At 36.4% G+C, this 26,683-nt stretch overlaps 1 protein-coding gene across 3 annotated transcripts in view; it reads left to right on the top strand.

Annotated features, from left to right (window-relative positions):
- Positions 1-26,340, top strand: part of FANCB (FA complementation group B) — a 34,497-nt gene extending 8,157 nt beyond the window's left edge. For 2 of the 3 annotated variants that reach the window (XM_069100634.1, XM_069100635.1), the window contains 8 exons: positions 643-1,665; positions 5,112-5,264; positions 5,895-5,990; positions 11,606-11,734; positions 14,191-14,357; positions 20,532-20,971; positions 21,078-21,315; positions 25,772-26,340. In XM_069100634.1, the coding sequence (XP_068956735.1) occupies positions 733-1,665; positions 5,112-5,264; positions 5,895-5,990; positions 11,606-11,734; positions 14,191-14,357; positions 20,532-20,971; positions 21,078-21,315; positions 25,772-26,201 (2,586 nt within the window). In that variant the 5' untranslated portion in view covers positions 643-732 and the 3' untranslated portion in view covers positions 26,202-26,340. The remainder of the gene's footprint in view (positions 1-642; positions 1,666-5,111; positions 5,265-5,894; positions 5,991-11,605; positions 11,735-14,190; positions 14,358-20,531; positions 20,972-21,077; positions 21,316-25,771) is intronic. The other variant, XM_069100636.1, reaches the window with a different exon arrangement.
- Positions 26,341-26,683: the final 343 nt, after the last annotated feature.

Below are 26,683 nucleotides of genomic sequence, written 5' to 3'. Positions count from 1 at the left end.
TTCTATTGCACTGGCAACCTTTTTGTCTTAGAGATGTTTCACTTCAGTGTCGTTCTTTGTGACTGATGTGTTTTCATTTCTTTAAATGTAGTTTCCAGAAGACTGGACTAAAGATTCAAATGCAAAGAGGATTTTTTCCCACATTTTCTAATGGCTAATTATAAGCATTAAAATCTAGAGACATTATTTTCCAACTAAAGCAAGATATTTCATTCACTTAAGAGTCTATAACTCTAATTTTTAAAAAGCACCTGATTGCCTTTATGTCTCTTATAAGTGATTTGATCAAAAAGGTTTTTTTTGGCATTTAATTAAATCACTAACTTTCATTGATTTCTTTCTCTTCTTTGAGTAGAAGTAGTGATAGCCTCATTTAATATTAGTATGTTAAAATTCTTAGGGGTTTACCTAAGCTTTATTTCCTTAAGTTTATATATTCATAAATTATAGCTCATTTTCTGATTGTAAGTTTGCATTCTAATCAAAAGTTTAAAAACCGTAATTAAGAAAGAACATGAACAACGTGGCGCTTATGGTGCTTCTTTTTCTGGTAAATGTGAACATTGCTATAGGTAGTGCATAATATTCTTTTTAAAAGCAATCTTAATTAATGGCAATATTTCTTTTGCTGGTTTTTTTAAGATTGGAATCTTCCTCTCTGGGGCGGTTTGCACCCCAAAATCAAATTCACATGAAGATTTGGTATTGTTGAAAGACAACAGCAGAAGAGCAATGTCATCTAATGAGGAAGAGAAGCTCTTATCTTACAATGGAGAAGTCCTTATTTTTCAGCTGTCACAAGGAGACTTGGCAAAAGAAGGGACTGCAAAAACATGCAGATTACGTGTGAGAAGAATGACATTTAATAGAAGCACAAGCACATTTATTCAGAAGTCCACTGGTATTTTTAGCATGCATGGAGAATACTCAGGTTTTGAAATGATTTGTTGCAGCTGTGCAGCAGACTTCAGAACAGGAATTAATCTCCCTTGTGTTGTGATAAGAAGAAACAAAAAGAAAAGTGTTTTTAAATATTTTTTATTGTTGCTTCACAGTTCCAATGAATTTGAACAGCGAATGAATTTTACATTAGACTATGAGATGAAAGATGACATAAAGATACTTAATGGCCCATCAATCTTGTGGAGACATAACAGAACTTCCTTTTATATTTCTTCCCAAAATGACACAATTGTCAGTGCTCCGGTTGAATTTTCTTCCATCAAGTGGGCAGGGGAGGTTGAAAATCTAGGTACTATTTTATTTGGAGTAGGGGAACCTCATTCCACTAACAGAGAAAGTAGCGAAAGGTCTTCAAAGTCAGATTATGCAGTTTGGGGTACTGAATTTTATGCATATTCTGTTGAAAGTCAAAAAATATTAAGTGGCTCGTATTTTTTGCCTCATGCTTATGGCAGCGTAGTAACTTGTATACATATTTGTGCAACTAAAGTAGTGAATACTGTGTTAAGAATTTCACTGATTGCTCTAACTCAAAAGAATCAGCTTATTTGGTTCCAAGATGGTATTCCTAAAAATCTATGCCAGCTTCCATTTCAGGATCCCTGTGCATTACAAGTTATGGCTTCAGATGGTGGAGACTTACTCTATATTGTATCATTTAGGTCCAGTGATGTTTGTGCCATCTGGAAAAAAAACTTCCAGGTATAATAACTGTTCTCATAAAGTTTCAATTATTTTGCTTATAGGGATGGATTAAAAAAAATGTTCAAGAGTATAGCTTGGTGTATTTTCAATGAAGGGCTTGCCTCTTCAAAAGAAAAACTCAGCCATCAATTTTACCTAATTTGTTATATGGCTTTCATACCTTTATTTAAATGATACTTAATCATTTATCTTACTGCTTATATTTGTTTTGTAGCTCAAAACCCTTTTTTAAAAAGGGTAATAACTAGTTGGCATTGTATTGATGCTAGTATTTCTAAGTTTTTTTTATTTTTAAGATGGACTATATTTTATTTGATTTATTTTTATAATATAGTATGGTAGTATATTTATAATATAGTAAAGAACATATTTGTTATATTTATTTTATTATTTTTTATTATAAGATGGTGAATTTTTTTTGTTGTAAGAAAATATATGGATTTACCTACTATAGAAGCTATGTTATAGAACCAAAGTAAATCAGATGTCCAGCTCGAAATAAATGATCAATTTACATGGAATTATTTATTTATTTGCCATGCTCTCTGAATATAAGGTACTTTATGGAAATCTAAAGAAACTTATTGTACAATCTGTTATTTATGGTGACAATTGGTTAGCGTTAAATATTTTTCCAAAAATTTTTCGATTTTATTTTTTATTTAGAAAATGATGGTCGCAATTTGTATACCAATTTAATGATTATCTGCATGTCTTCATGATTAGTTTTGTTTTTTGCTTTTTTTTGGACTGGGGAAGGTAGGGCAGTTGAGGTTAAATGACTTGCCCCAGGTCACATGGCTAGTTTTGTGTTAAGTGTCTGAGGCCAAATTTGAACTCACGTCCTTCTGAGTCCAGGGCCAGTGCTCTATTCACTGCACCACTTAGCCACCCCCAACATTTTCATGTTTTTTAACATAAGACTTGGATATTTACTAAAAATTGTCCCTCTCTCTTTAGAAGTTAAATGGCCATTTAGAGATATAGAGAGTCAGAACTCTTTGTTTGGGCATCTCCTTCTGCTTTGTACTGAAGTGTGTGTCAGTTTCCCATATTTCAGTATACCTAATGTTTGGGCGTTCTTGTGGTGTATTATTGAACTAGGCATTTTATAAGCAGGTCCCACCCTACAGAAATCACATACTAAAAGCAATGTAAGGTATACCATATACATATTCTCCATTGTATCCCAGAAAAAAAAAAGTCAAATTGCAGATAACATGATGTGATCTTAGCTTCTGCATCTTATCATTCATTTAATGCATGAAAACAGAGGCTGTGTGATGCAATGGAAAAAATGCTGAATTTGGAGTTACACAACATACATTTGATTCCAAGCTCTGCCACCTATGGAACCTTGAGCAAGCCTTTTGTGATCCCTAGGCCTCAGTTTCCTTATCTGTAAAATGAATGTTAGACTAGATAATATTCATGGTCTCTTCTACCTCTAAATTGGATCCTATGAATCTAATTTGATACTGAATATCATTAACTAATATGCTAGAGCAGGGGTGGGGAATCTGTAGCCTCAAAGCCACATGTGATCTTCTAGGTCCTCAAGTACTTCTCTTAGACTGAATTGTAAAGTTTGGATTCCATCTAAGGATTGTGCCTGTGGTCCTAGAGGACCACATGTGGCCTCCAGGCTGCAGCTTCCCCATCCCTATGCTGGAGAATTCCAAATACACATTTTTATTTTATCAGTACGTTTTCCTAGTGATGATAACAAGCTAAAGCTTTTACTGCTTGGAAACTAGCTTTACAAACTCATTTTATGATAATAACAACTAAACTGAATTCATGACTTCTAAAGATGATGAAAGTTCTGTTAAAGATCTTCTTAAGAAAGCATAAAATGTTAACTATCTTAATCTACTTTTTAAACAAACTTGTAAAAGATAGAAACTTTATTTAGTAAATCATATCTAATTGTAGATATAAGATATGCTTTGCATTGCTTAGGAAAGTGTATCAGCAAGCACCCCAGCCTCCCCAGGGTGGCTGCCAACACAGATTCTTAGATCTGCTTTGTTAAAGGAAAGCAACTCAAAATGGGTTAACAAGCTTACTTTAATCAGTCAAATGTATATCGTTTACCTAGTTCAAGGTAAAAAGGTCAGCACCCTGAACTGCAGAGTATACAGACAGAATTATCAAGACAGAGAAACAGATCAAGTAGACAGATTTCCAAACTGTCCAACCATTATATCCATACCAAATCAACATCTGGGTTTTTCAAAGCCGGGGGCTCTCAATAACAGCTTCCCAGAGCCTCATCTGATCAAACCACAGAACACTTCTCAAAGTGAGTCCCAAAACAAAGCCTCAAATCAGGGTTTATATAGCCTCCTGGGTCAGAGAATGTAACAACCTTCTGGACCCACTGGCCAATCAAAAAGTATCTACTGAAAAACAAGCCTCCCACCCCAGGCTCCAGGTGCACTTTAGCCTAGGGGCAGGGAAGATCTTAAAAATTTACATTCCCATTACAGAAAGTAAGTAACTATTGACAATAAATGATGAATATTAAATGTTACAAGTAAGAATGTGATCTCATTTTTTTAAGCTTGAGTTAGTTAAACTTCTTTGTAGCCCATGCACTCCTGCAGAGGTAAATAAATAAGGATGAAGTGTTAAATCTACTAAGCGCCCCCTGCAAAGCCATTGCAGTTGCGTGTACTTGGTTTCCCAAGTCAGGCTTAATTTTTATTTTTTTTTATATGGCATCTGTCATTTTTTAGTTGTTATATTTGGTGGACCCCTAGGAGTATCACAAGTAAGAACCCAGAGGAGCCACTTCGTGCAAATGTCCCTGATTTATCTGGTCTAATCCTGTACCTGAAACAGGAATATCCTCTCCAACATCTGACAGGCTCTTTTTCAAAAACTGGGGGAGTGGTGTCCTCACCATCTCCTCAGGCAGCCCTTTGCACAGGTCTAATAGCTAAGGATTTTGTTTTCATATAGAGACAAAGTCTTCCTCTGTGAAACATCTACTCATTATTCCTAATTCTGTTTTTTAGGACTAAGAAAAAATATATAATGCTTATATGTAATCCTTCTTGATGACAGTCTTTCAGATATTTGAAGACAGCTGTCACACCTTTCCCTCTTGTCCTTGCCAAGACATTTTCTCCCAGCTAAAAATCTCTAATTCTTTCAACCAGTTCTCATATGACATGGTTTTAAGTCTCCTTACTATCCTGGTTTCCTTTGAGCGAACTCTAGTTTGTCAATGTTTATCATAAAAAGTGAATTTTAGAAGTATAAAAACTATGTTATATTCATCGTATGGCATCTGGTCAATATGGAATTGTCCCCTCCCTCATTCTTAACACTGTGTCTCTGTGAACACACCCTGAGGCCCCCTTGGCTTTGGGTGCTGTTAATGCACTCTAACCATCATCTTCCTTTTACTTTGTCTCACTGAATTCTCTTTGCAGGTTGCATCCAAGTGGCAAAAAGTTAAATCAGTTCTGGTAGATGATTTTGTCGGCACTGGAACTGAACAATTGTTGCTAGATTTTAAGGATACATTTAATACAGATTGTCTGACTTCATTCAAGATAACAGATCTTGTTGATGTGAACTATTCGGTAAGTTCTATTGAAGTTTTTAAACTTTTTTGTGTTCGTGTTCTTTCTACACACATTTTAAAATGTCAATAGTTTAATAGTGAGGGGGAAGAAAGCTTGAAAATTTTAAAATATATTTAAGGTAGATATTACTTAATGCCCTCTGTTGACTCTCATTGTGATATAGTATAAAGATTAATCTTAAGTGAAATAAGTGAACTACTGTGGACACCCAAATAACAGTAAAATTTACTCATCATCAATGTTATCTTACTGTAGCAGTGTAATTATATAGGCATTTGCTCCTCTTTGATAACATTTTGATACCTTATTGATAATTGAAGTAATTGTCATAAAGGTTCATGGTTATATATCATACTATTAATGTTAATCATAGTGCTTATTTTCTAGTGACCAGAAGATGGTCAAGAAATTTTAAGATCAGCTTTTAGATTGGTCTGTATAATAATATCTAAGATTTTTTTTCATTGTTTCCTTATCCATAAAATGGGCATAATAATATTTGGCCTCCTGGCTTCATGGGTTTGTGAAAATAAAGTTAGTTAATCTATTTAAAGCTCTTTGTACCAGCAAAATACTTTTATGTGCAGTGATGTAGTTATTATAATTTCATTGTATCTTTTTTTTTAGAATGATGCTTTTGATCCCATGGAGAATGACTTATTTGAACATAACCTGCAAGAGAATTATTCTCTTACAGTCCAGGCTCTGGAAAGAAGATTGCAAGTTAGTCTGTAAACTTCCTTTTTTGTGTGTTCCCTTGTGTGGCTGCCTCCTGGTTTAAATGGAAATATTAGCAAAGGCAGGGGAGGGAAGAGGGTAGGATGACTGCTGTTTTCATGTTATAAGGGAATTCCCAATATGGAATGCACCCCTTCTGGTAAGATCATCCTTCATCAGCTCCTCAGTGACCTAGAGTCTTAGAGAATTGCCTAGGTCCCTGACAGTGTTGAGTGATTTGCCCATGGAGAAACATCCAGGGTGTATCAGAGTGAACTCAGATCTTACTGACTCTAACATAGATCCTCAGAACAAATACATCATGGTCATTAGCAAACCACTTTACCTCTCTGACCCTCTGTTTCTTCACCTGTATAATAGGGATAATGCTACTTTAAGTTAATCTCAGTTGTAGTTCTAAAATTTATGTGATAGCTAAACACTCATTTCTTGAGGAACTCTTAATTCAGTACCTAAAAATTTACGTAGGTGTTGAGTATTAAGACCATTTCTGAGAAGATGGACTGGAGCCAATGCATGTACCATCTGTAAAACTTGTTTAAAATTTTATCTGTACATCATTTCTAGTACATTACTAGAGTTCATAATTCATATTCCATGATATCTTGAACTGTTGACCTATGTGATTTTAAGCCATCTTTATAATGTATACATACTTGTTTTTGTCTGAAGAGACTTTGTGAAAATTTTGTGTTTTTAAAAAATAGTTGTTTTTAATCTATCCTGATGATCTGGATGTTCTTTCTTACGGTAGTTGAGTGATAGAACTTTGATGAGAGTACAGGAGAGTTCCTTTTCATATTTGTGCATTATGAATGGATGTTTATAATATTTTTCCCTTTTAAATAAAAAAATTAGTATTTTTAATTTAAAGATTAATTATAAATCTTGCTTTATCATTTCTCTTTTCTTATGGAAAATAAATTTGTGCCACTTTGGGGAAAAGGCTTAATGAATCAGTAGTATAGCAAGAAATTTTGGAATTACAGCTGTTCACTTTCCATTTACTACTATCAGGAAATCATTCTCTTCTTGTTATTAAGTATTTTAAGTAATTTTTTTTAATTATTGAGTATATTCTTTATGTAAGACTTTGTGCTAGGTAGTGTTGGGAATTCAAAGACCAATAAGATCTTAATCCTCTAGTTTCACCCTTAGCTCTTATTCTCCTTTTGGTAATCAGGTGAAACTTATGGATCCCTATATCGAATAGTGATTTTATTTTATTTTTGCTTTTTGGAGGGCAATTGGGGTTAAGTGAGTTGCCCAATGTCACACGGCTAGTTTTTGTGTTAAGTGTCTGAGGCTGGATTTGAACTCAGGTCCTCCTGACTTCAGGACCGGTGCTCTATTTGCTGCGCCACCTAGCCGCCCCTTGAATAGTGATTTGAAATGGACAAACAATTGTACAAACAATGAATTTTGTTGAAATATAGTTATCAAAATAGTTTTGAAAGTTCACTGATAACCAAGTCAAGAGCTCCTGTTCCAGACATGTATAATCTAACAAAAGAAATAAGATGTATGCAGTAATTTAATACATTAAGTAGAATGTGACACATAGTGTGAAAGGTATTTGGAATGTCAGGAGGGAAGGGGAGATTAGGGAAAGCTTTGAAGAAGAGATTTTTTTTTTTATCTGAGTCTTGAATTAGGATTTTAACAGTGCCTTTTTTGGAAAAGTCACTAATAACAGAGAAAGAGGTAAACTGGGATATTTATAAGCAATTCAATTTGGCTGAAGCAGAAGGTCTGGGGAAAGGGAATGATGTTGATGATGGAAAATAAGTTTGCAAGAATAAACTAGACAGATCACGGAAGGCTTTGAATGTCAAGCGAAGGGATTTGGACTTTATTATAGACAATTGGGAGCTAATAGTTTTGAACAGGATAAAGATAACAATCAAAGCTGTAGTAGAAAAATTAGCCAATAGTATGTAAGGTGGATTGGAATGGGGAAAGACCGGAAGCAGGCAGACCAGTTGGGGAGCTGCTGTAGGTAACCAAGTGAGAACTAAGGAGGGCCTGACGTAGGGCAAGAAAGGTGACAGATGTCAGGAGGTTTGGTTGTTCAGGACAGACAGTCGTTGTCAGTTGGCTGAATCTTGCCGTGCATCTTTTGCATGACCTTGAGCCTCTTCTGGGAAGGGGAGAGCTGCCATGTCATCGTGCCAGTCACTTGCCATTGGCCACTCTCATCAGAGAGTGCCACTCCATTCTGCCACATCTCCTTCCCTGTGTCCAGCCTTTTGCTTAAAGAGAAGAAACACCATTCTATTAAGCACCAGACTCCTCCCTTTCAGAAGAGGAGGGGCACCATTCCTCGCTGCCAGCTGAGTGTCTTACTTTCCTGCTTGAGGGAGGCAGAGTAACACCATTCCCTCAGCCCCAAGTACTTGCTCCTTTGATTGAACTGCCTAAGCCCCTAAGAGGCCTCTACCCTGAGGCCGAAGCCTGTGGTGGATATTGCAAATCTAAAATCTTCCCAAGATTAACAAACCCCTCCTGGTCATACCTTGCTATCCCAGTGCTCCTGAGCTCGCTCTGGTTGTCCATACCCCATTCCCTGCCCCTCATTCTTTAATCCCTAATTTTTATTCCCTTCACCACCACCACCCTATGCTGTCTGGAATGCCTACTCCATGGGCAGCAAACCTTCATTGTAAATCTCTTCCCTTCCCATTCGTTCCATTTTCTGGCTCTCACTGAGACTTGGCTTCCTCCTGATGGCACAGTATCCCTGGCTGTCCTTCACAGTACTTGCTGCACTTTTATTCAGTACCACAGTTCACTGGTCTGGTTGAGGTAGGGGAACCTTCTTCCCCTTTCCAGGTTCTCCCTTTTCACCTTCATTCAATAACCTCTCCTCCTTTGAGGTTCACTCAATCTATATCTGCCATCATATCAAAATTCTGGTAGCTACTGTTTATTGACTTCCAGGACATTCCCTTTCTTTCCTCAGTGAGTTCTCACGATCTTTCTCTCCCCCAACTTTTGCCCTTATAAAAGAGAATTTCAGCATAGAGATAATTCTCTCAAACATCTTAACTTCACAGTTCCTCATCTTAATTTCACATGACCTACTCCTACCCCACGTCTCAGTCACACACAGATGGTCATGCTCTTGATCTCGCCATCACCCACAAATGCACCACTTCCATATTCATGAACTCTGAAATTTCCTTATTTAATCACAATCTAGTGTCATTCTGCCTCTCCCTCTGCCTTGCAGACCCAAACCATGTTCTTCATCCATATTGTGTCTTCTAGATCTTCAGGCCATCAACCCTACACTAAATAAACTCGCCCTTTCTCTATTCCTGTTAAATTCTACACTCTCTTCTTGAATCCCTTGCCCTTTTATCATATCTTACCCTGCTAAACCTCAACTTTGGATCACTCACAACATGCGCTGCTGAATTTAAGGCTCAGAAAATCATGAAACTGTGCTAACTGACCACTTTAAATTTGTGTTACATTTCCTCACCTGGGGCCTCACTGCCATAAGGCAATCCTTTTACACATCTCTAATTAATTTACCATCCCATTCTCCACAACAACTTTTCCAAACCTTTTCTCAAACCTCCCAGGGCCCTACCTTCTCCCCACTTTCTCAGCTGACAATCTTGCCCTCTACTTTGCTAAAAAAAAAAAATTGAGGCCATCTACTAAGAGCTCTCTCTTCTTCCTATTGCCTCCCAGATTCCTCATGCTGCTGTCTTCTCCTTTATCCTGTCTCATCTCATGAGGTGGCCTTACTCCTCACCAAAGCTAGCCTTTCTTTCCGCTCAAGGTACCCCGTTCTGTCCCATCTGCTCCAGCAGTTTGCCTATTGTGTCCTTTCCACTTTGTCACTTATTTTCAGTCTCTTCCTGTCTACTGGCTCATTGCCTACTGCCTACGAACATGACCATCCCTTATCCTGAAAAAATCCTCACTTGATCCTCCCATGCTGGCCTCTCTTGTGCCCTTTCTGACTAAACTCCTTGAAAAAGACCATCTGCAGTAAGTGCCTCCACTTTCTCTTCTCTCACACTCTTCTTAACCCCTTACTGTCTGACTTGTGATCCTGTCATTCCACCAAAGCTGCACTCTCCGGAGTAACCAGAGATCTCTTAGTTGCCAAGTCCACTGGCCTTACCTTAATCCTCATCCTTTTTGACCTCACTCCAACCTTTGACTCTGTTGCTCACCCTCTTCTCCTTAACAATGTTTTCTCTCTAGGTTTTTGTGACTTCTGTCTCCTGGTTCTCCTTCTCCCTATCAGACTGTTCCTTCTTGGTCATCATCCAAGCTGCCCCCCTCCACCATCCCCCCCCACACACACACACCCCACTGACCATGCATGTCCCACAGGCTTTATGTCTCCCTTAATGCTATTTTACTTGGTGATCTTATCAGCTCTCATGGATTTAGTTACTCTGTCTATGCTGCTTATGAACCTTAGATCTGCTTATTCAGATCTGATCTCTCCAATGACCTCCTGACATGATCTCCAGGTGCCTGTTAGTCTTCTTGAACAGTATGCCCTGTAGACATCTTAAACGCAACATGTGTGAAACTGAACTCCTATTTCCCCCCAAATCCTCCCGTCTTCCAAACTTTGTTATTGTAGAGGGTACTATCATCCCCCCAATCACCAAAGCTCAGAATTTAGGTGTCATCCTCAACACCTCACTCTCTCTCACTCCAGCTAATTGTGAAGTCCTGATTTTCTACCTCCCTAACATTTCTCAGCTATGCCCCCTTCTCTTCTCTGATACTGCCCTACCATGGTGCAGGCCCTCACCTCATGTCTGAACTATTGCAGTAGCCCACAAGTTAATCTTTCTACCACAAATGTTTCCCTGACTCCAGTCCATCCTTCATTTAGATCACTGTCAGTGTGATCTTCCTAAAGCACAGGTCTGACTGTGTCACCCCCCTATTCAGTTAACTCCAGAAACACCCTCTCACTTTCAGGATCAAATGTAAAATCCTCTTTTTGGAGTTCAAAGTCCTTCATGATGTGCCCCTCCAAACCTTTTCCTTTCCAGTCTTACTCCTTACACCCTCCGAAATCCCCTTGGCTCCAGGGCCAGTCTCCCTGCTGTTCCTGGCACAAGACACCCCTTCTCCCTCACACCCTTTGGACATTTTCATTGACTGTCCTCTATCATGCCTGGGATGGTCTCCTCTTGGCTTCTCTGGCTTCATCTCAGCTAAATCCCATCTTTTACAAGAAGGTTTTCCAGATCCCTTTAAATTCTAGTACCTTCCCTCTTGATTATTTTAAGTTTTTCCTGTATGTAGCTTGTTTGTACATAGTTATTTTCATTTTGTCTATTTCTATTAGATTGTGAGCTATCTGATAGCAGAAACTGACATTTCCCCAATGCTTGGCACCATATGTGGCACATCTTGGTGTTTAATAAATGTGTATTGACTGACAGAAACATTCTTCAAAGATAACTTGAATGATTAGATACATAAAGTTTTTTTTTAATATGGAAATGTTTGAAAAATGGTGTAATAAAACTTTTGAACTCTTAGTTTTGTCCAAATCCTTCTACCTTCTATTGAAATTATAACTGGATAACATCTTTTCTTCAACCTTACAGATTGGTTTGACTAATATTCAAGAATTGCAGAAGCATCTCCTACTTAAGGAAAGAGTTCTTTCAAAATCTTGCAAAGCTTTAGTAGGCCTTGTTCAAGGGAAAGCATATATTCCACCATATGAAGAAAAGGTAAAATTAATCATATGACCATTATAACATTTTATAAGATGGAAAATTGAGATGTATGAAAGAACTCTAGTACTTAGGTGAATTGCTATTTGGGGTGGATATCAGAAAAGAATACATTTTGGATTGAGAAGCACAATTGTTGACTTTTTACTAGTAACTTACCTTATAAGCATTATGATTGCAGATCCTTCAGGAGAGCTATTGTTAGAAATAATCAGATTTACTGGAGACCTGAGAGGTCATTCAATTAAGCGCTAAAAAAAACTTTTAACTATTGTCCATAAAAAAAGCTTTTTAAAAATATATTCTGCACTTCCTTGTCTTCTTGAAATCCTAAACTGACCAGAATTTATTCTTGATTGCTCAAGGACATCATTTTGAATTTCGGTTATTATACTGTGTAATAATATAATGATGTCTACAGGGCCCAAATCCTATAAATTTATTTGCCTTTGTGCTAAATGACCAAGATTGTCAGGTGTTTTTTTTTTCTTTATTGTTTTGATGTTTTATTTTTTTGCTATTGGCTGTGATGATGCTATTAGTATGCTTGTTTATAAACACCTCTTTCTCCCTTTCTAATTTCTGTTGTTTTTAAATCTTTTGTGGGCTTATAAACCAAGCATGTATATAAACATAAGATTTTTTTCAGTATGTTTTTAAGTTTGCTGAACTTAGATACAATATTTTTAATAATAATAATAAAATTTTTTCTGAGTAAGGGCCCCTTAACTTGGGGCAGATTTAATATATATGGGCCATTTTGACTGCTTTTAGGTCCCTTTTTGTTTACACTTCTGGATTTTAATCACAATTCCAGAAAAATAAAGTTGCTGACTACATGCATCCAAATTACTTAAATTGTCATGTTTTTATAAGCTTCTTTGTTTTGCCAAAGTAGTGTAATTTGTTTTTGCTTTCTGCAGTTATAATCTGTGTGATTAAATTCATAAGTCTTAAGAAGAAAAAAAAATCGGCAATCTGGAAAAATTATTTACTGCCCAGAAAATTTTGGAGATTTAAAATGATAGAATGCATGAATTTGACATCTAGTAGGTTTTAGCATTTGATTTTCAATTACTATAACCTTTGTAACCTTACATTATATCCTTTGGGCCACATCATGATTCTGATGAGAAATTTCAGTAGGATAAATAGATGCTTTAAGTCAATCATCTCTAAGGCATTTTGTCTAAAGTAGTTTCCTACGTCTAGATCTTTTAAGTTATTTTTAACGATTATCTTTTTTTGAGTTGGCAGAGCTATAATTTCTGAATTATTCTGGCAGTTTCCTTAGATGCCAGCCCTCGTAGGTTGGTTGATCTTACAAAGTCAGCAGAAACTGAGTTATGGAGCATGAGAAGTCTGTTAGATCAAACCCGACTATTCCCTCAAGAGACAGATTTTTCTCTTTCTCGTAATTCCAGTCCAATAAACATTATGAGTAATTAAGCATTATTAATTTATCCTCTTATATTGAAGGATCTTGGCTAGAGTCTGGGGGTACAAAGATATGTAAAAACAGTTCCTTCAAGAAATTTTTATTGTAATCACTAAAGTATTGTAATATAATTTAACACATGTACATTTTTAATAATCTGTTAAAGAGATAAGAGTAGACAACTCTCACAGACTTTTAAGGCACCATAAAACATCACCTCAATATATAAACCTCACTTTAGCACAAAACTCCCCTGCAAGACTTGGGAGGCTGAAAAGAAGCTAAGAAAGGAGCCAGGAACCCCACAGGAACCTTTTAAGGTACACCTTTTGGGGGGACTGTTTTTGTCTTTTTATCTACACTGCCTGAAGGTCTTGGCAACTTTCTTCCCACTTTGCTCATATATTGCCCATCTGAGGATAGTTCTGGTAAAGGACCTGGAAAGAAAGTTTCCTAGGATGTCTAATAAGCTGGTCATAGAACTTTATTGGCTTACATAAAAGTTCTTAAATACTCTTGTGCTAATTTGGGAATGACTTTGTATCTTAGAACCTGATTAGCTTCTAAGCCAGGTTTTATTTTGAAGAAATTGTTACAATTGACATTGATGTGACGAGAGGCCTAGGCAAGTAGGGACATGGAAAAGCAGATAACTTAGTGGTAAATTTCATGAAATATATTGATAGCTAAAATTTTAAAAAATTAAAATCTGTCTCACTCATCAAGATTGGAATATTTTTGTTCCACTTATTATTTATGTGAAGAAATTTGTCACTTTTGTATTTTTTATGGCTTTTGTACAACTTGTATTTATATTACCTTTCCTGATAGATAAAAAGGCCATCAAGCATTCATACCTTTTCTCCTTTGATAACATACTTAATTGTGTTAAAATCTTTAAAGAAATTAAATATTAGACAAAATTTTTTTTAGGCTACAAGACCTAAATAAGCTAGTTGCTTTATTTTGAATGTACTAGATCTAAGGAGATGTTTCTTTTTTGTTTTTTCGTAAGGACATTCTTGTTTCTCTCTGTGGTGAAAAAAAACAACTTCCCCATTCCTTGAAGGAAAAGTCATCAGACACATATCATGATTCAGAGCATGTCATAGAAAAGATGTGGTATCGTGTGCTGGAGGACCATTTGGTTGTTGGGGTGGAAATCAAGAATTCTTTTCTATCGTAAGTTAATGTAAACTCTGATATCATCGTGTTAGACTGATTAATATTTGAGGAATACTTTTTTTATACTAAGATTTTTAGATTCAGCACATTGGTGATTCCAGTGGAAGTTGCTGAGTCAGTTTCTCTGGGTCTAGAACAGTTGGGTAATTATGGTGCTACAAGACAGTCACATGCTTTCTGTTTAGGAAATTCATTCAAGTGGTTTTAAGATATTAATGACAGGACAGAAAAGCAAAGCAATTATCCAAATAATAATGTATGAAATGGAGAATTTTCCTTGCTTTCTGTTGCTTCTGACAGGGTGAGAGTGGCTAAACAGCTACAGCGTGGTTAGTGGAAAGAACTAGCTATCAGGAAACCGTGCTGACTGTGTCACTTGATCTTTGTTTCCAGTGAAGTTAGGAGATTGAGTTACATGACTGTTGAATATATTTCCAGCCTGTTTCTATGATTGCCAAAACTACAGATTCTTGTTAGTTATTGTTTAGTCTGTGTCCATTGCATTTACCTGCCTTCATTCCCATCCCGTAGTACTACTAGCAACCTATCAATAGATTTTTTATTAGTTTATTTATTTTTAGTTTTCCACATTCACTTCCATAAGTTTTAAATTTTCTCCCCCTCCCACCTTCCTCCCCAAGAGGGTATGCAATCTGATATAGTCTCTACATATACATTCCTATTAAACATATTTTCACATTAGTCATGTTGTAAAGAAGAACTATAATGAATGAGAGAAACCATGATAAAGAAAATGAAAAAGAAAAGTCTGCCTAGCTCGGCATTCAGGCTCCAAAGTTCTTACTCTGGATGTGGATGGCATTTTCCATCATGAGTCCTTTGGAATTATTTGAGGTCCTTGACTTGCTGAGAAGGGCTAAGTCTCTCAAAATCAGTGATCACACACTGAGACTGTTACTGTGTACAATGTTCTCCTGGTTCTCACTTAACTCAGCATCAGTTCATAGAAGTCTTTCCGGGTTTTTTTTAAGTCCTCCTGTTCATCATTTCTTATAACAAAGTAGTATTCCATTGCATTCATATACCACAACTTTTTCAGCCATTCCCCAGTTTATGGGCATCCTGTCAATTTCCATTTCTATTTCACCACAAAAAGAGCTGCTGTCAATATTTTTGTACATGTGCGTCCTTTTCCTATTTTTATGATCTTTCAGGGATATAGCCCTAGAAGCAGTATTGCTGGGTCAAAGGGCATGCATATTTTTATAGCCCTTTGGGTGTAGCTCCAAATTGCTCTCCAGAATGGTTGGATCAGCTCGCTCACAGCTCCACCAACAATGCATTAGTGTTCTGACTTTCCCACATCTTCTCCACATTTATCATTTTCCTGCCTTGTCATGTTAGCCAGTCTGATAGGGGTGATGTGGTACTTCAGAGTTGTTTTGCTTTGCATTCAGTCTGTGGGCTGATAGCCCCAGGAGTAGCTGCTACTGCAGCTGCTGTCACAAACCCTGCATGGGGCTGCACTTCTTTCTCACCCAGTTATGACAGACCTCCCCTTCTACACTGAGAGGTCTGGGACTCCCCACTGCCACCAGTGATTGGTCGGCTGGGGTCTGCTCCAGCTTTGCTGTGGTTGAGTATGTGCTGGTGCAGTCTGTGCACTAGACTGCACTCCTCTCCCAGCCTGGTGCAAGAGATCTTTCCTGTAGACATTCCAGGTTGTCCAGGGCTAGAAATCTGCCACAGTCTGTCTCTGTGGATTCTGTTGTGCTCGAATTTGTTCAGATTCACCTTTAGAGGTATTTGAAGGAATTTATAGGAGAGCTCAGGTGAGTCCCAGCTTTCATTCTGCCATTTTGGCTCTAGACTTGTAAAACTGGAAACGATAGGCGAAGAAGGATTCCTAGCGAATTCTTTTTATGACACAAATATGGTACTGATACCTAAACCAGGAAGTGTCAATGCAGAGAAAGAAAATTATAGATCAATTTCCCTAATGAATATAGATGCAAAAATTTTAAGTAAAATATTATCAGAAAGATTACAGCAATGTATCATAAGAATAATACACGATAACCAGGTAGGATTTATACCAGGGATGCAGGACTGGTTCAGTATTAGGAAAACTGTCAGCATAATTGATCATAACAACAGAACTGACAGAAACCATATGATTATTTCAATAGATACAGGAAAAGTTTTTGATTAAATACAACATTCATTTTTATTAAAAACACTAAAGAGCATAGGAATAAATAGAGCCTTTCTTAAAATGATAGCTACCATCAATCTAAAACCATGGGGATAAGCTAGAAGCATTTCCAGTAAGATCAGGAGTGAAACAAGAATGTCCATTTTCACCACTATTATTCAATATGGTACTAGAAACATTAGTTTTAGCAATAAGAGAAGAAAAAGAAATTGAAGGAATTAGAATAGGCAGAGAAGGAACTAAGCTATCACTCTTTGCAGATGATATGATGATATACTTAGAGAATCAAGTAAAAAACGACTTGAAATAATAAATAACTTTAGCAAAGTTGCAGGATATAAAATAAACCCACATAAATCATCAACATTTCTATATATTACTGACAAAGCCCAATAACAAGAGATACAAGGAGAAATTCCATTTAAAATTACTGTAGACATAAAATATTTGGAACTCTACCTACCAAAACAAACCCAGGAACTATATGAACACAATTGCAAAACACTTCAAACAGATAAAGTCAGATCTAAATAATTGGAAAAACGTTAGTTGCTCATATATTGCCAAATAATGTAATATAATAAAAGTGGCATTTCTACCTAAATTAATTTACTTATTCAGCGCCATACCAATCAAGCTACCAAAAATTATTTTATAGAGCTAGATAAAATAAAAACAAAATTATCTGGAAAAACAAAAGGTTCAGAATATCAAGGGAATTCATGAAAAGAAAATACTAGGGAAGGTAGCCTAGCCAGACCTTAAATTGTATTATAAAGCAGCAATCCAAACTACTTGACTGGCTAAAAACTAGAGGGGTAAATCAGTGGAATAGGTTGTAGAAAATGGACATCCTTGTAGGAATCAATGACCATACCGTGTTTCCCCAATAATAAGACACTGTCTTATTAATTTTTTTGGACAGAAAAACACCAGAGGGCTTATTTTCAGGGGAGGGCTTATGTTGTCCTGCCTCAGCTCTCCTCCGCGGCACTGCTCTCAATGGCGCCAGCAAGCAAATCACTGGGGAAGAACAGGATTACGCGCTCACTGCTGCAGCTCTGATTGGATGCAGCTCGGAGCACGGAGTGCGTTTCACCGGGGGTGGGGGGGACGGTGCATACACAGAGTACCGTAATGTAGCGTGTAGTGCAGGGGATCACCTTCACTACAGTAGCAATCTCAATAGGGCTTATTTTCGGGGGAGGGCTTATTTTAGAGGAATCTAACACCTAAGGGGAGGGCTTATTTTCGGGATAGGTCTTATTATTGGGGAAACACGGTAGTAATCTACTATTTGATAAACCCAAAGACTCCAGCATCTGGGATAAGAACTCATTTGACAAAAACTACTGGGAAAACTGGCAATTAGTATGGCAGAAACCATACAAAAACAGACACCTTTCACCATATACCATAATAAAGTCAAAATGGGTACATGGTTTAAATATAAAGACTGATACTATAAGCAGACTGGGAGAGCAAGGAATAGTTTATCTGTCAGATTATGGAGAATGGAAGAATTTGCGACCAAACAAGATATAGAGAACATTAGGAAATACAAAATGGATAATTTTGATTACATTAAATTGAAAAGATTTTGCACAAACAAAATCATGCAACCAAGATTAGGAGGGAAGCAGAAAATTGGAAAAGAATTTTTATGACTAGTGTCTATGATAAAGGATTCATTTCTAAAATGTATAGAAAACTGAACCAAATGTATAAGAATACAAGTCATTCCCCAGTTGGTCAAAGGATATGAACAGGCAGTTTTCAGAGGAAGAAATTAAAGCTATCTATAATCATATGAAAAAATGCTCTAAATCTCTATTGATCAAAGAAATACAAATCAGAACAACTCTGAGGTACTACATCACCCCTCTCAGATTGGTTGACATGACAAAACAGGAAAATGATAAATGCTGGAGAAGATAAGGGACAATTGGAACACTAAGGCATTGTTGGTGGAGTTGTGAACTGATCCAACCATCTGGAGAGCAATTTGGAACTATGCCCAAAGGGCTATAAAAATATTCATACCCTTTGACGCAGCAATAGCACTTTTAGGACTGTATCCCAAAGTGCAAAAAAAGGAAAATGACCCACATGTACAAAAATACTTATAGCAGCTCTTTTTGTGGTGGCCAAGAACTGGAAATTGAGGGGATGCCCATCAATTGGTAAATGACTGAACAAGTTGAGGTATGTGAATATAATGTGCTATTAATGTACTGTGTAATGTATTGTGCTGTAAGAGATGATGAGCGGGCAGACCAGAAAAACCTGGAAATATTTTTATGAACTGGGTGCTTTGTGAAATGAGCAGGAAGACGAGAACACTGCACACAATAATAACCACATTGTGCCGTGACTAACTTTGAGGGGATCTAAAACAACTCCAAAAGACTCATGATGGAAGATGCCATCCACATGCAGAGAACGAGCTATGGAGGCTGAATGCAAATTGAAGCAGACTCTTTGCTCTCTCTCCTTTTTTCTTTCTCGTAGTTTCTCCCAGTCATCCTAATTCTTTACCACATGACTAATGTGAAAGTATGTTTAATAAGAATGCCTGTGTAGAGCCTTTATCAGATTGTATGCCGTCTTGGCGTGTGGGAGGTGGAGAAAATTTAAAACTCAAAAGCTTATGGAAGTGAATGTTGAAAACTAAAATTAAATAAATTAGAGGGAAAAAAACTGAAAGCAGATTCTTCTCTAGTGCAGGAATAAGAGTTCTAGTATCCTCAAATCCAAATCCTCAGCTTTATACCCTAGTCTGAGCTGAAATCCTAAATACAGACCTTCTGCATCTGTTGTCATGAGCCAAATAATCCTTGAAAACTGAGTTGATAACATTCCTTTGCCTACTCAAAGGAGAATTCAAAAACGCATTTCTTAGAACCTCTAGGTTTGAATCTATGTCACTACTCTTGAGAGATGGGGATATTTCTAGTGTCTAGGAGTGCAGTGGGCTAAAAAAACTCTTTGTAAATGTCTTCTGATGTATTATTTCATCTTTATTATGTAATGTTAATTCAGTACCCATTCTATGCTAAGAATAAATGTAGTAATCAAGCAAAAAGAAACCAAGTGAGCCAATTTGTCTCACAAAACACATGGAGAAGACTAATGTGGAATGATGTCAAAGGTAGGTTGGAGCTAGGTTGTGAAGAACTATAAATCCAAGTAAGAGTCTATAGTAAGGTGATAGGGAGTCACCAGAGTTTACTGAGCAGAGGAATGACCTGCTCAGGCCTGTACTTCAAGAATCTTAGTTTGACAACTGTGTGGAGTATGGCTATGGATTAGAAAGAGTTGAGACTTCAGTCAGGGAGATTGAGGAAACAATTTTAGTAGTTCAGGCAAGATCCCAAACTAGGATGGTGGTCATGTAAGTAGAGAGAAAATAATGAATGTGACGGGTATTGTTGAGGTAGAATTGATAAGATTTAATTGCTAAGTGGACATGGGAAGGGTGGAATGAAGGATCGTGAAAATGGAAGGATGACTGAAATTATAAAACTGAGTGAGCCCTCAGCAAAAATAGGGAAATTAGGATGGGGGTGATTTGTGTTTCTATTTTATTCTCCTGTTAACATGGTACTTTTCTTTGTGATAAAAGTTGAAGAGTAGTTTAGTTTTGGTTTGTTTTTTTAAATATTTTTTTCATCCTCCACTCTTGAAGTAGAATCAAGATGTTGGTTAGTCTTAGAAAAGAATTTATTTATTTAACGAACTTAATACTATTCTTAGTCCTTTGAAGAACAAAAATCTCTTAAGATATTTATAGTCTGTTTCAAGAGAAGCAGTAGTGACAGGTTAAATACATGAATGTTATAATGTTGTAGCAATGAGCTTTGAAACATTCCTCAGTAAGGGAAAGGGAAAAACAGACCCCAAATGTCAGAATACATCTTTGCCCCCTCTCCATCATTTTTGTCCAGTTTTTAAAAATGAACTCGAATTACAACAAATCTTTGTGGTTTTTGCAGATTCCTAAATGATGTGACTTTATCATTGTTAATGGATCAAGTATGTACTTCCAATCCTCCAATTATTCAGTGTAAAAACAGTGTAATCAAGTTGGATAAGGTGTCTTTCCCTGCAACATTGTCATCTCCATGTGAAACTGAATCGGTGGCAAAAAGAATTAAATTGACCCTTCATAATAAGGAAAGAAAAAATAGTTTTCATGACCAGTCATCTGATGCTAACTGCATCCAGGTATTTACAGTTGTTACAGCTCTTTCACCACTTTTGGCATTCCATAATTTTTGTTGTATTGTAATGCTACATGCCAGATGGGGCGAAAACAGTGGCCGATTTGGAGAGACTTGTACTGTACCTTGTGGGAAACTTTCTTTAAGTATAGAAGACATTTCCAGTGGAAAATATTCAGTAACCTTACCAGAGAAGAATAAACCTTTGAAAGGTAATTTTTTATTAGTACATGGTATATCATCTTTTTTGGTGACTGAAAATTTTAAAAGCTTAAATAAATTTAGATTTCTACTTCATGTCATTTTTTTTTCTTATAGAACCTATGGAAGATCTCTGTACACTTCTTGCAGTATTTCACAAATTTTGTTTTCAAATAACATCGCCTGATTGTACCTTGACTTCAGTGAAAATATGGCTTCTTCGACACATGGAATGTGAAACAGTCAAAGAATTTCCAGATAGCTTCCTTTGTAAAAGTCTAGGGGCTTTGAATGGAACTCTCTTCAGTTGGAAACAAAAGTCACCCTTTGAAGGAATTTTAACAGTATATTGCAAGTAAATTAATATAAAGTTGACATTTTCATAGTGCCTTGAGATTTATAAAGTGTGAATAATAATAGCTAATATTTATATAGTACTTTAAGGTTTGCAGAGGGCTTTACATAAATTTGATCTTCACAACAACTGTTAGTGAGCAAGAATATTAAGCACCTACTATGTATTATGTATGTTGTATGTATGTATGTGTGTAATACTGTGGAACCTAGGGATATTTAAAACAAACTAAGAACACATCTCTTGCCCTCAGGTAGCTCACATTCTTAGAGGAAACACTATAAAACAAGTATATGTGTAAAAGACATATTCAGTGTAAATGAATCTTCCCAAGAGGGAATATACTAACTTTAGGAGGAATGGGAAGAAGGGACCAGGAAAGGCTTCTCCCAGAAGTGGGATCTGAGCTGAGTCTTGAAGGAGACCAGAGCTGTGGAGGTGAGGAGAGAATACTCCAGGAATGTGGAACAGCCAACAAAAAGGCTTAGTTGGCTCTTCTCTCTAGATCGTTGAGTATATGGAGGGGAATAAAATACACACACACACAAGTATGCACGCAGACATATTATATATATATATATATATATATATATATCTGTATGTATGAAATATCCCCCCAATTTTTTTTAGCTTTTAAGGTTTTGAGTTCTAAATTATATCCTTCCTTTCCTCTCTCCTCCCTCTCTGAGATGGTAAGCAATCAGATATAGGTTATACATGTGCAATCATATAAAACATTTCCATATTAGTCATTTTTTATAAGAAGACTTGAATAAAAGAAAAGAAATGAAAGAAAGTGGAAATAGCTTACTTCATATACATGCTTCAGTATGTATTCAAACAAAGTCAGTTCTTTCTCTGGAGGCAGATAATATGCTTCATCATCATTATATGATGAATATTATACATATTCATCAAATTACCTTTGGGATTGTCTTGGATCATTGTATTGCTAATAATAGCTAAGTCATTCACAATTCTTCATCGAATAGTATTGCTGTTACTATGTACCATGTTCTCCTGGTTCTGTTCCCTTCACTTTCCATCAGTTCGTGTAAGTCTTTCCAGGTACACAACTCACACCATGCACCAGGCCCACACAACTTGTGACCCGCAACACAAAGGATTTTGGGCAGCTGGCGAAAAATGTGGAGGAAAACATCCTTTGTATGTAGAGGAGATCCTTTGGTGTGCACAGCAGATTGTGCAGGCTTGCTGTATGCCAGGATAAGATCAAAATGAGTATATGATTTCCACATAAAAAGTGGTGATATCTTAAGCAAATTAGGAAAGCATAGAATAGTTTTTCTGGCAGATCTACGGATAAGGGAAAAATTTTGGACCAAAGAAAATATAAAGAGCCTTATAAAATGTAAAATAGATCATTTTGATTATATACAATTGAAAAGTTATTTGCATAAACAGAACCAGTGTGCCCAAAATTATAAGGAAAGCAGAAAACTGCGGGGGTGGGGGTGGGCGATTTGCAACTAGATTCTCAGATAAAAACCTCATTTCTCAAATATATAGAAAACTGAGTCATATTTATAAAAATGTAAGTCATTCCTCAACAGATAAATGGTCAAAAGATATGAACAGGCAGTGTTTAGAAGAAGAAACCAAAGCCATAATCATATGAAAAAAAAATCCTTTAAATCACTATTGATAGAGGGGAGTAAAATATAAAGGTATAGGTAGCTACAGAAGTTTATAAAGGTACAGAAAGGTAGGAGAGGGCCAGGTTAGGAAGGGCTTTAAAATCCAAACAGTAGATTTATTATTTGATCCTGTATATAACGGGGAGGCACTGAGTTCCTTGAATAGAGGAGGTGACATGGTCAATTCTGTGCGTTGGGAAGATCCCCTTGACTGAGGAATGGAGAATGTATTGGAGTGGACAGAGACTTGAGGCAGGGAGGCTAACCATCAGACTGCTGCAGTAGTTCGGCATGAGGTGAGGAGGATCCCTCACCAAGGTGGCAGTTCTGTATGAAAGACAGTGTGAAAGTAGGAAGAAAAGTTAGCAACAGATTAGGTTTGTGGGATGAATCAGTGAATTGAAAAACATTTATTAAATACCAATGAAGATTCAAGGATGACGCTGGGGTTGCAGGCCTGGGAAACTAGGAACACCATTGGTGATGCATTTGGCGTTTAATAGGAAAATCCAGAAGGACAGAGGGCTTGCAGGAAAAGATCATGAGTTCCGTTGTGTGTATGTTGCGTCTGAGATGTCTATGGGACACGTAGGACTGTAACTCAGGAGTGAGACTAAGGCTGGATATGTAGATCTTGAAATCTTCTTTTAAGAGATAATTAAATCTATGGAAGCTGATGAGATAACCATATGAGATTGTATGGAGGGAGAAAAGAAGAGACCTCAGGGCAGAGACATGGAGGGTACCCACAGTACCAACGTGGAAGGGACTGGAAGGGAGATCCAGGAGTGGGAACCATTGTCATGAAAACCTAGAAGGGAGATAGTATGCAGGAGGGGGTGATATGAACAGTGCCAAAAATTGGGATTTTGGGGGCATTAAGAGATCATTGATAATTGTGAAAAGAATGATGAGGGTTTAGAAGAAAGTGAGAAAAAAGGAAGTGAAAAGATACCTTCCAAAGGAATTTAGCCAGGAAAGAGAAGTTTACTAGTCATTAAATAAAGTATTGAAGAAAATACAGTCTGTGTGAAGAGACTAATGAATAAGTAACCACACAGCTGGGGAAACAGAACACTGGTTAGCCATTTTGCAGCTTAAAAAAAATAACAACTTTTCTCAGCGACCATTATTTTCTTGAGAGGATCAGAGACAGTTTTGCTTCTTTACTCACCATTCATCCCACTCGAAGTTGCTTTCCTAAGTACCCATGACATTAATTTTGAAAGAGTTGCTATTGATGAGAAGATGCTCCTCCTTGGTAGTAGGCTGCTTGAAATTAAATTTGGCTCTGAGTTGAGGTCCTGTGGATATTTTGAATATTGCACAGATTGACACTGTATGTTTGCTGGTTCACTTTTTTTTTTAACCTTTGCTTCTAGGAAAGGATAACCAGACAGAGAATGGGAGACAGAAGTATATTTATATGTGGATATTTTGTAGGAACAAAAAACACCATTTGAAACACATATTAAAACAAAACTTTAAAGGAAACAAAAAGAAATTAAACTTGCCTTCCTTCCACCCCATCACCAGTTGGGGAAACGGGATTTTTTCAGTTTTAAATAAAAAGGATGGTACCTCTCATCTCAGTCAATGGAAAGGTTGATCTTAAACCTGTTTTTATTGTCAATTCTTATATACACTTGATACTAACAAATGGACCAGAGTAATGACAGTAGATATGACCACATAGAAAAAAAATGAACCAGAATTTCTGACTCTTGTCTACTTGAACATCTAAAAATATGTTCATGTATATGTATATTCACACCTAATTACCTGCTATTAATGTTTTCAGAATTTGTCCAGTGCCAAAATACTTGTCTGTTACATTACATGTTTAATACGTGACAGCTTTCTGTTATGACAAGATATCCTGATAAATTCATCAGGAATGGAAATTATGTTTATTCCTTAATATTCCTAATTATTCTTTAATTTACCTATTTATGTAAGTACATCCACTACGTTTTTAGTGAAATGCTTAGCAGAATTTGTCAGTTATTTTTCTTTGGATATGGTTTCAACTTTAAGTCCTTTTTAAGCATTTGAAGGGCAGAAAATTTAAAAAAAAATCCATCCAAGCTATATAATAAACACCTAAGTTTTCATGGGCTGGAACTTTGAAATCCCAAATTATTGCCTATTCCAAATAACATCTGTTGAACTAGTAGGTACTGTTTCACTTTAGAAGGAAGGTTTTGGTTTTTTAATGTGCCTTAATACGAGCACGTGGTCATTGTGGTCTGTGCTGCTGTGCTTTATCATGAGACAAAGTTGGGGAAAGGAAATGTTGAGCTAATTAGCAAAGCTGAAAGTGTGACATCTACAGTTTTTAGAGATTAATAGGTCAGCTTTTTTAAAAAAATAAGACAATAATTTAAATATTTTTAAAAGATATTTATACAAATAAGTATAATACAGAGTAAAATAGGATAGAAGCAGAGCTATAGACAAAATAGTTTTCAAAGATGTGCACTTTTTTGTTCCAGATTTTATGAACTTATAGCTTATCACAAGGCATCTACATATAACTGGAAAGACAAACTAGTTAACTTTAGTTCATTCAGAATTTAGGAAGTCATTTGTTAGATAATCAATAGCAGGATTCAGTTGGATTTTACCCATGCAGGTCTTATTTTTATTAATTAGCAGCCTACCTCATGTATATTATGATAGTTCTCTTCAATGTCACCATGGTTATAAATTACCAATTGAGAATTTGTAATGGGTTAGAGATATTGTACAGGAAACTCAAATTTATTATCTTTATAATTTTTTTTTCTTCATTACAGGAATCAAACAGCTTTGTTCCAGTGCCTTCATGATCTCACCCAAGTTCTCCCTATGAACTGTGTGATAAAACAACTAAAATCAGGAAGCAAGGAATTCCTTACTAACCAATTGGCACTGTTTTTAGAGAAGGAAATCGTTACCCTTAAGAATTCTTTTTCTTCAGCTGTGTCTGAAGTTGAAAGCAACTTAGCACAAAGGTGTGAAATAATCAAGAAAAAAAGCAGCAGCAGCAGCATGCCAAAGGCTTCCTCATTGAACACAGGAGGAGCAGTACAGCAGATGAGAGAAGAACTTCAGCAGGAAAAGGACCAGATCATGTGGGGCATGAACCTAACACTGAGCAGCACTATTTACAGAGAAATTACTTTGAAAGTAGCAGAGATTCAGCTGAAATCAGACTTAGCTGCCCAGAAAGTGAATAATTATTAAGTGTTATAAGCATAAATATTTATTTAACTGCTACAATAATTTTTTTTTTGCTGCCACAATAATTTGTGTTCCATTTGTTTTTGTTTTACATCATTGTGGGCGATCCCTTTGGAAAAATAAAGACAGATTTTTTTCGCCATATTTTTTGGTGTTACAGAAAATAGCTTGTCAAAAATCACTTGCTAAAGTAGTAAGAGATACATGATAAACTGCTTCTTTGTAGGGGGTGTCTTCAGGGAGTAAAGAACTCCAGTAGGTGTCAAATTTACATGGAATGTGATGTCTGTTTATAGAACATCATCTACTTAGCAAAGCGACTAAATAAGAACTTCAGAACTGCTGTTAATTAAATGTCATCTAGAAATTGTCACTGAAAATATCAGTCAAATCTTCAAAATTTTAATGTCCTTTTCTTCAGATATATATTATTTTAGATAGTTACCCACATAATTCTCAATTTACTTACAAATTGAGACTGTCTA

Source organism: Petaurus breviceps, unplaced genomic scaffold (assembly GCF_028583685.1).
Source record: "Petaurus breviceps papuanus isolate PSGF00001 unplaced genomic scaffold, PetGlider_PUasm1.0 419, whole genome shotgun sequence".
Taxonomy (NCBI): domain Eukaryota; kingdom Metazoa; phylum Chordata; class Mammalia; order Diprotodontia; family Petauridae; genus Petaurus; species Petaurus breviceps.
The sequence above is the reverse complement of the archived record's forward strand: the minus strand, read 5'-3'. Positions and strand labels throughout refer to the sequence as shown.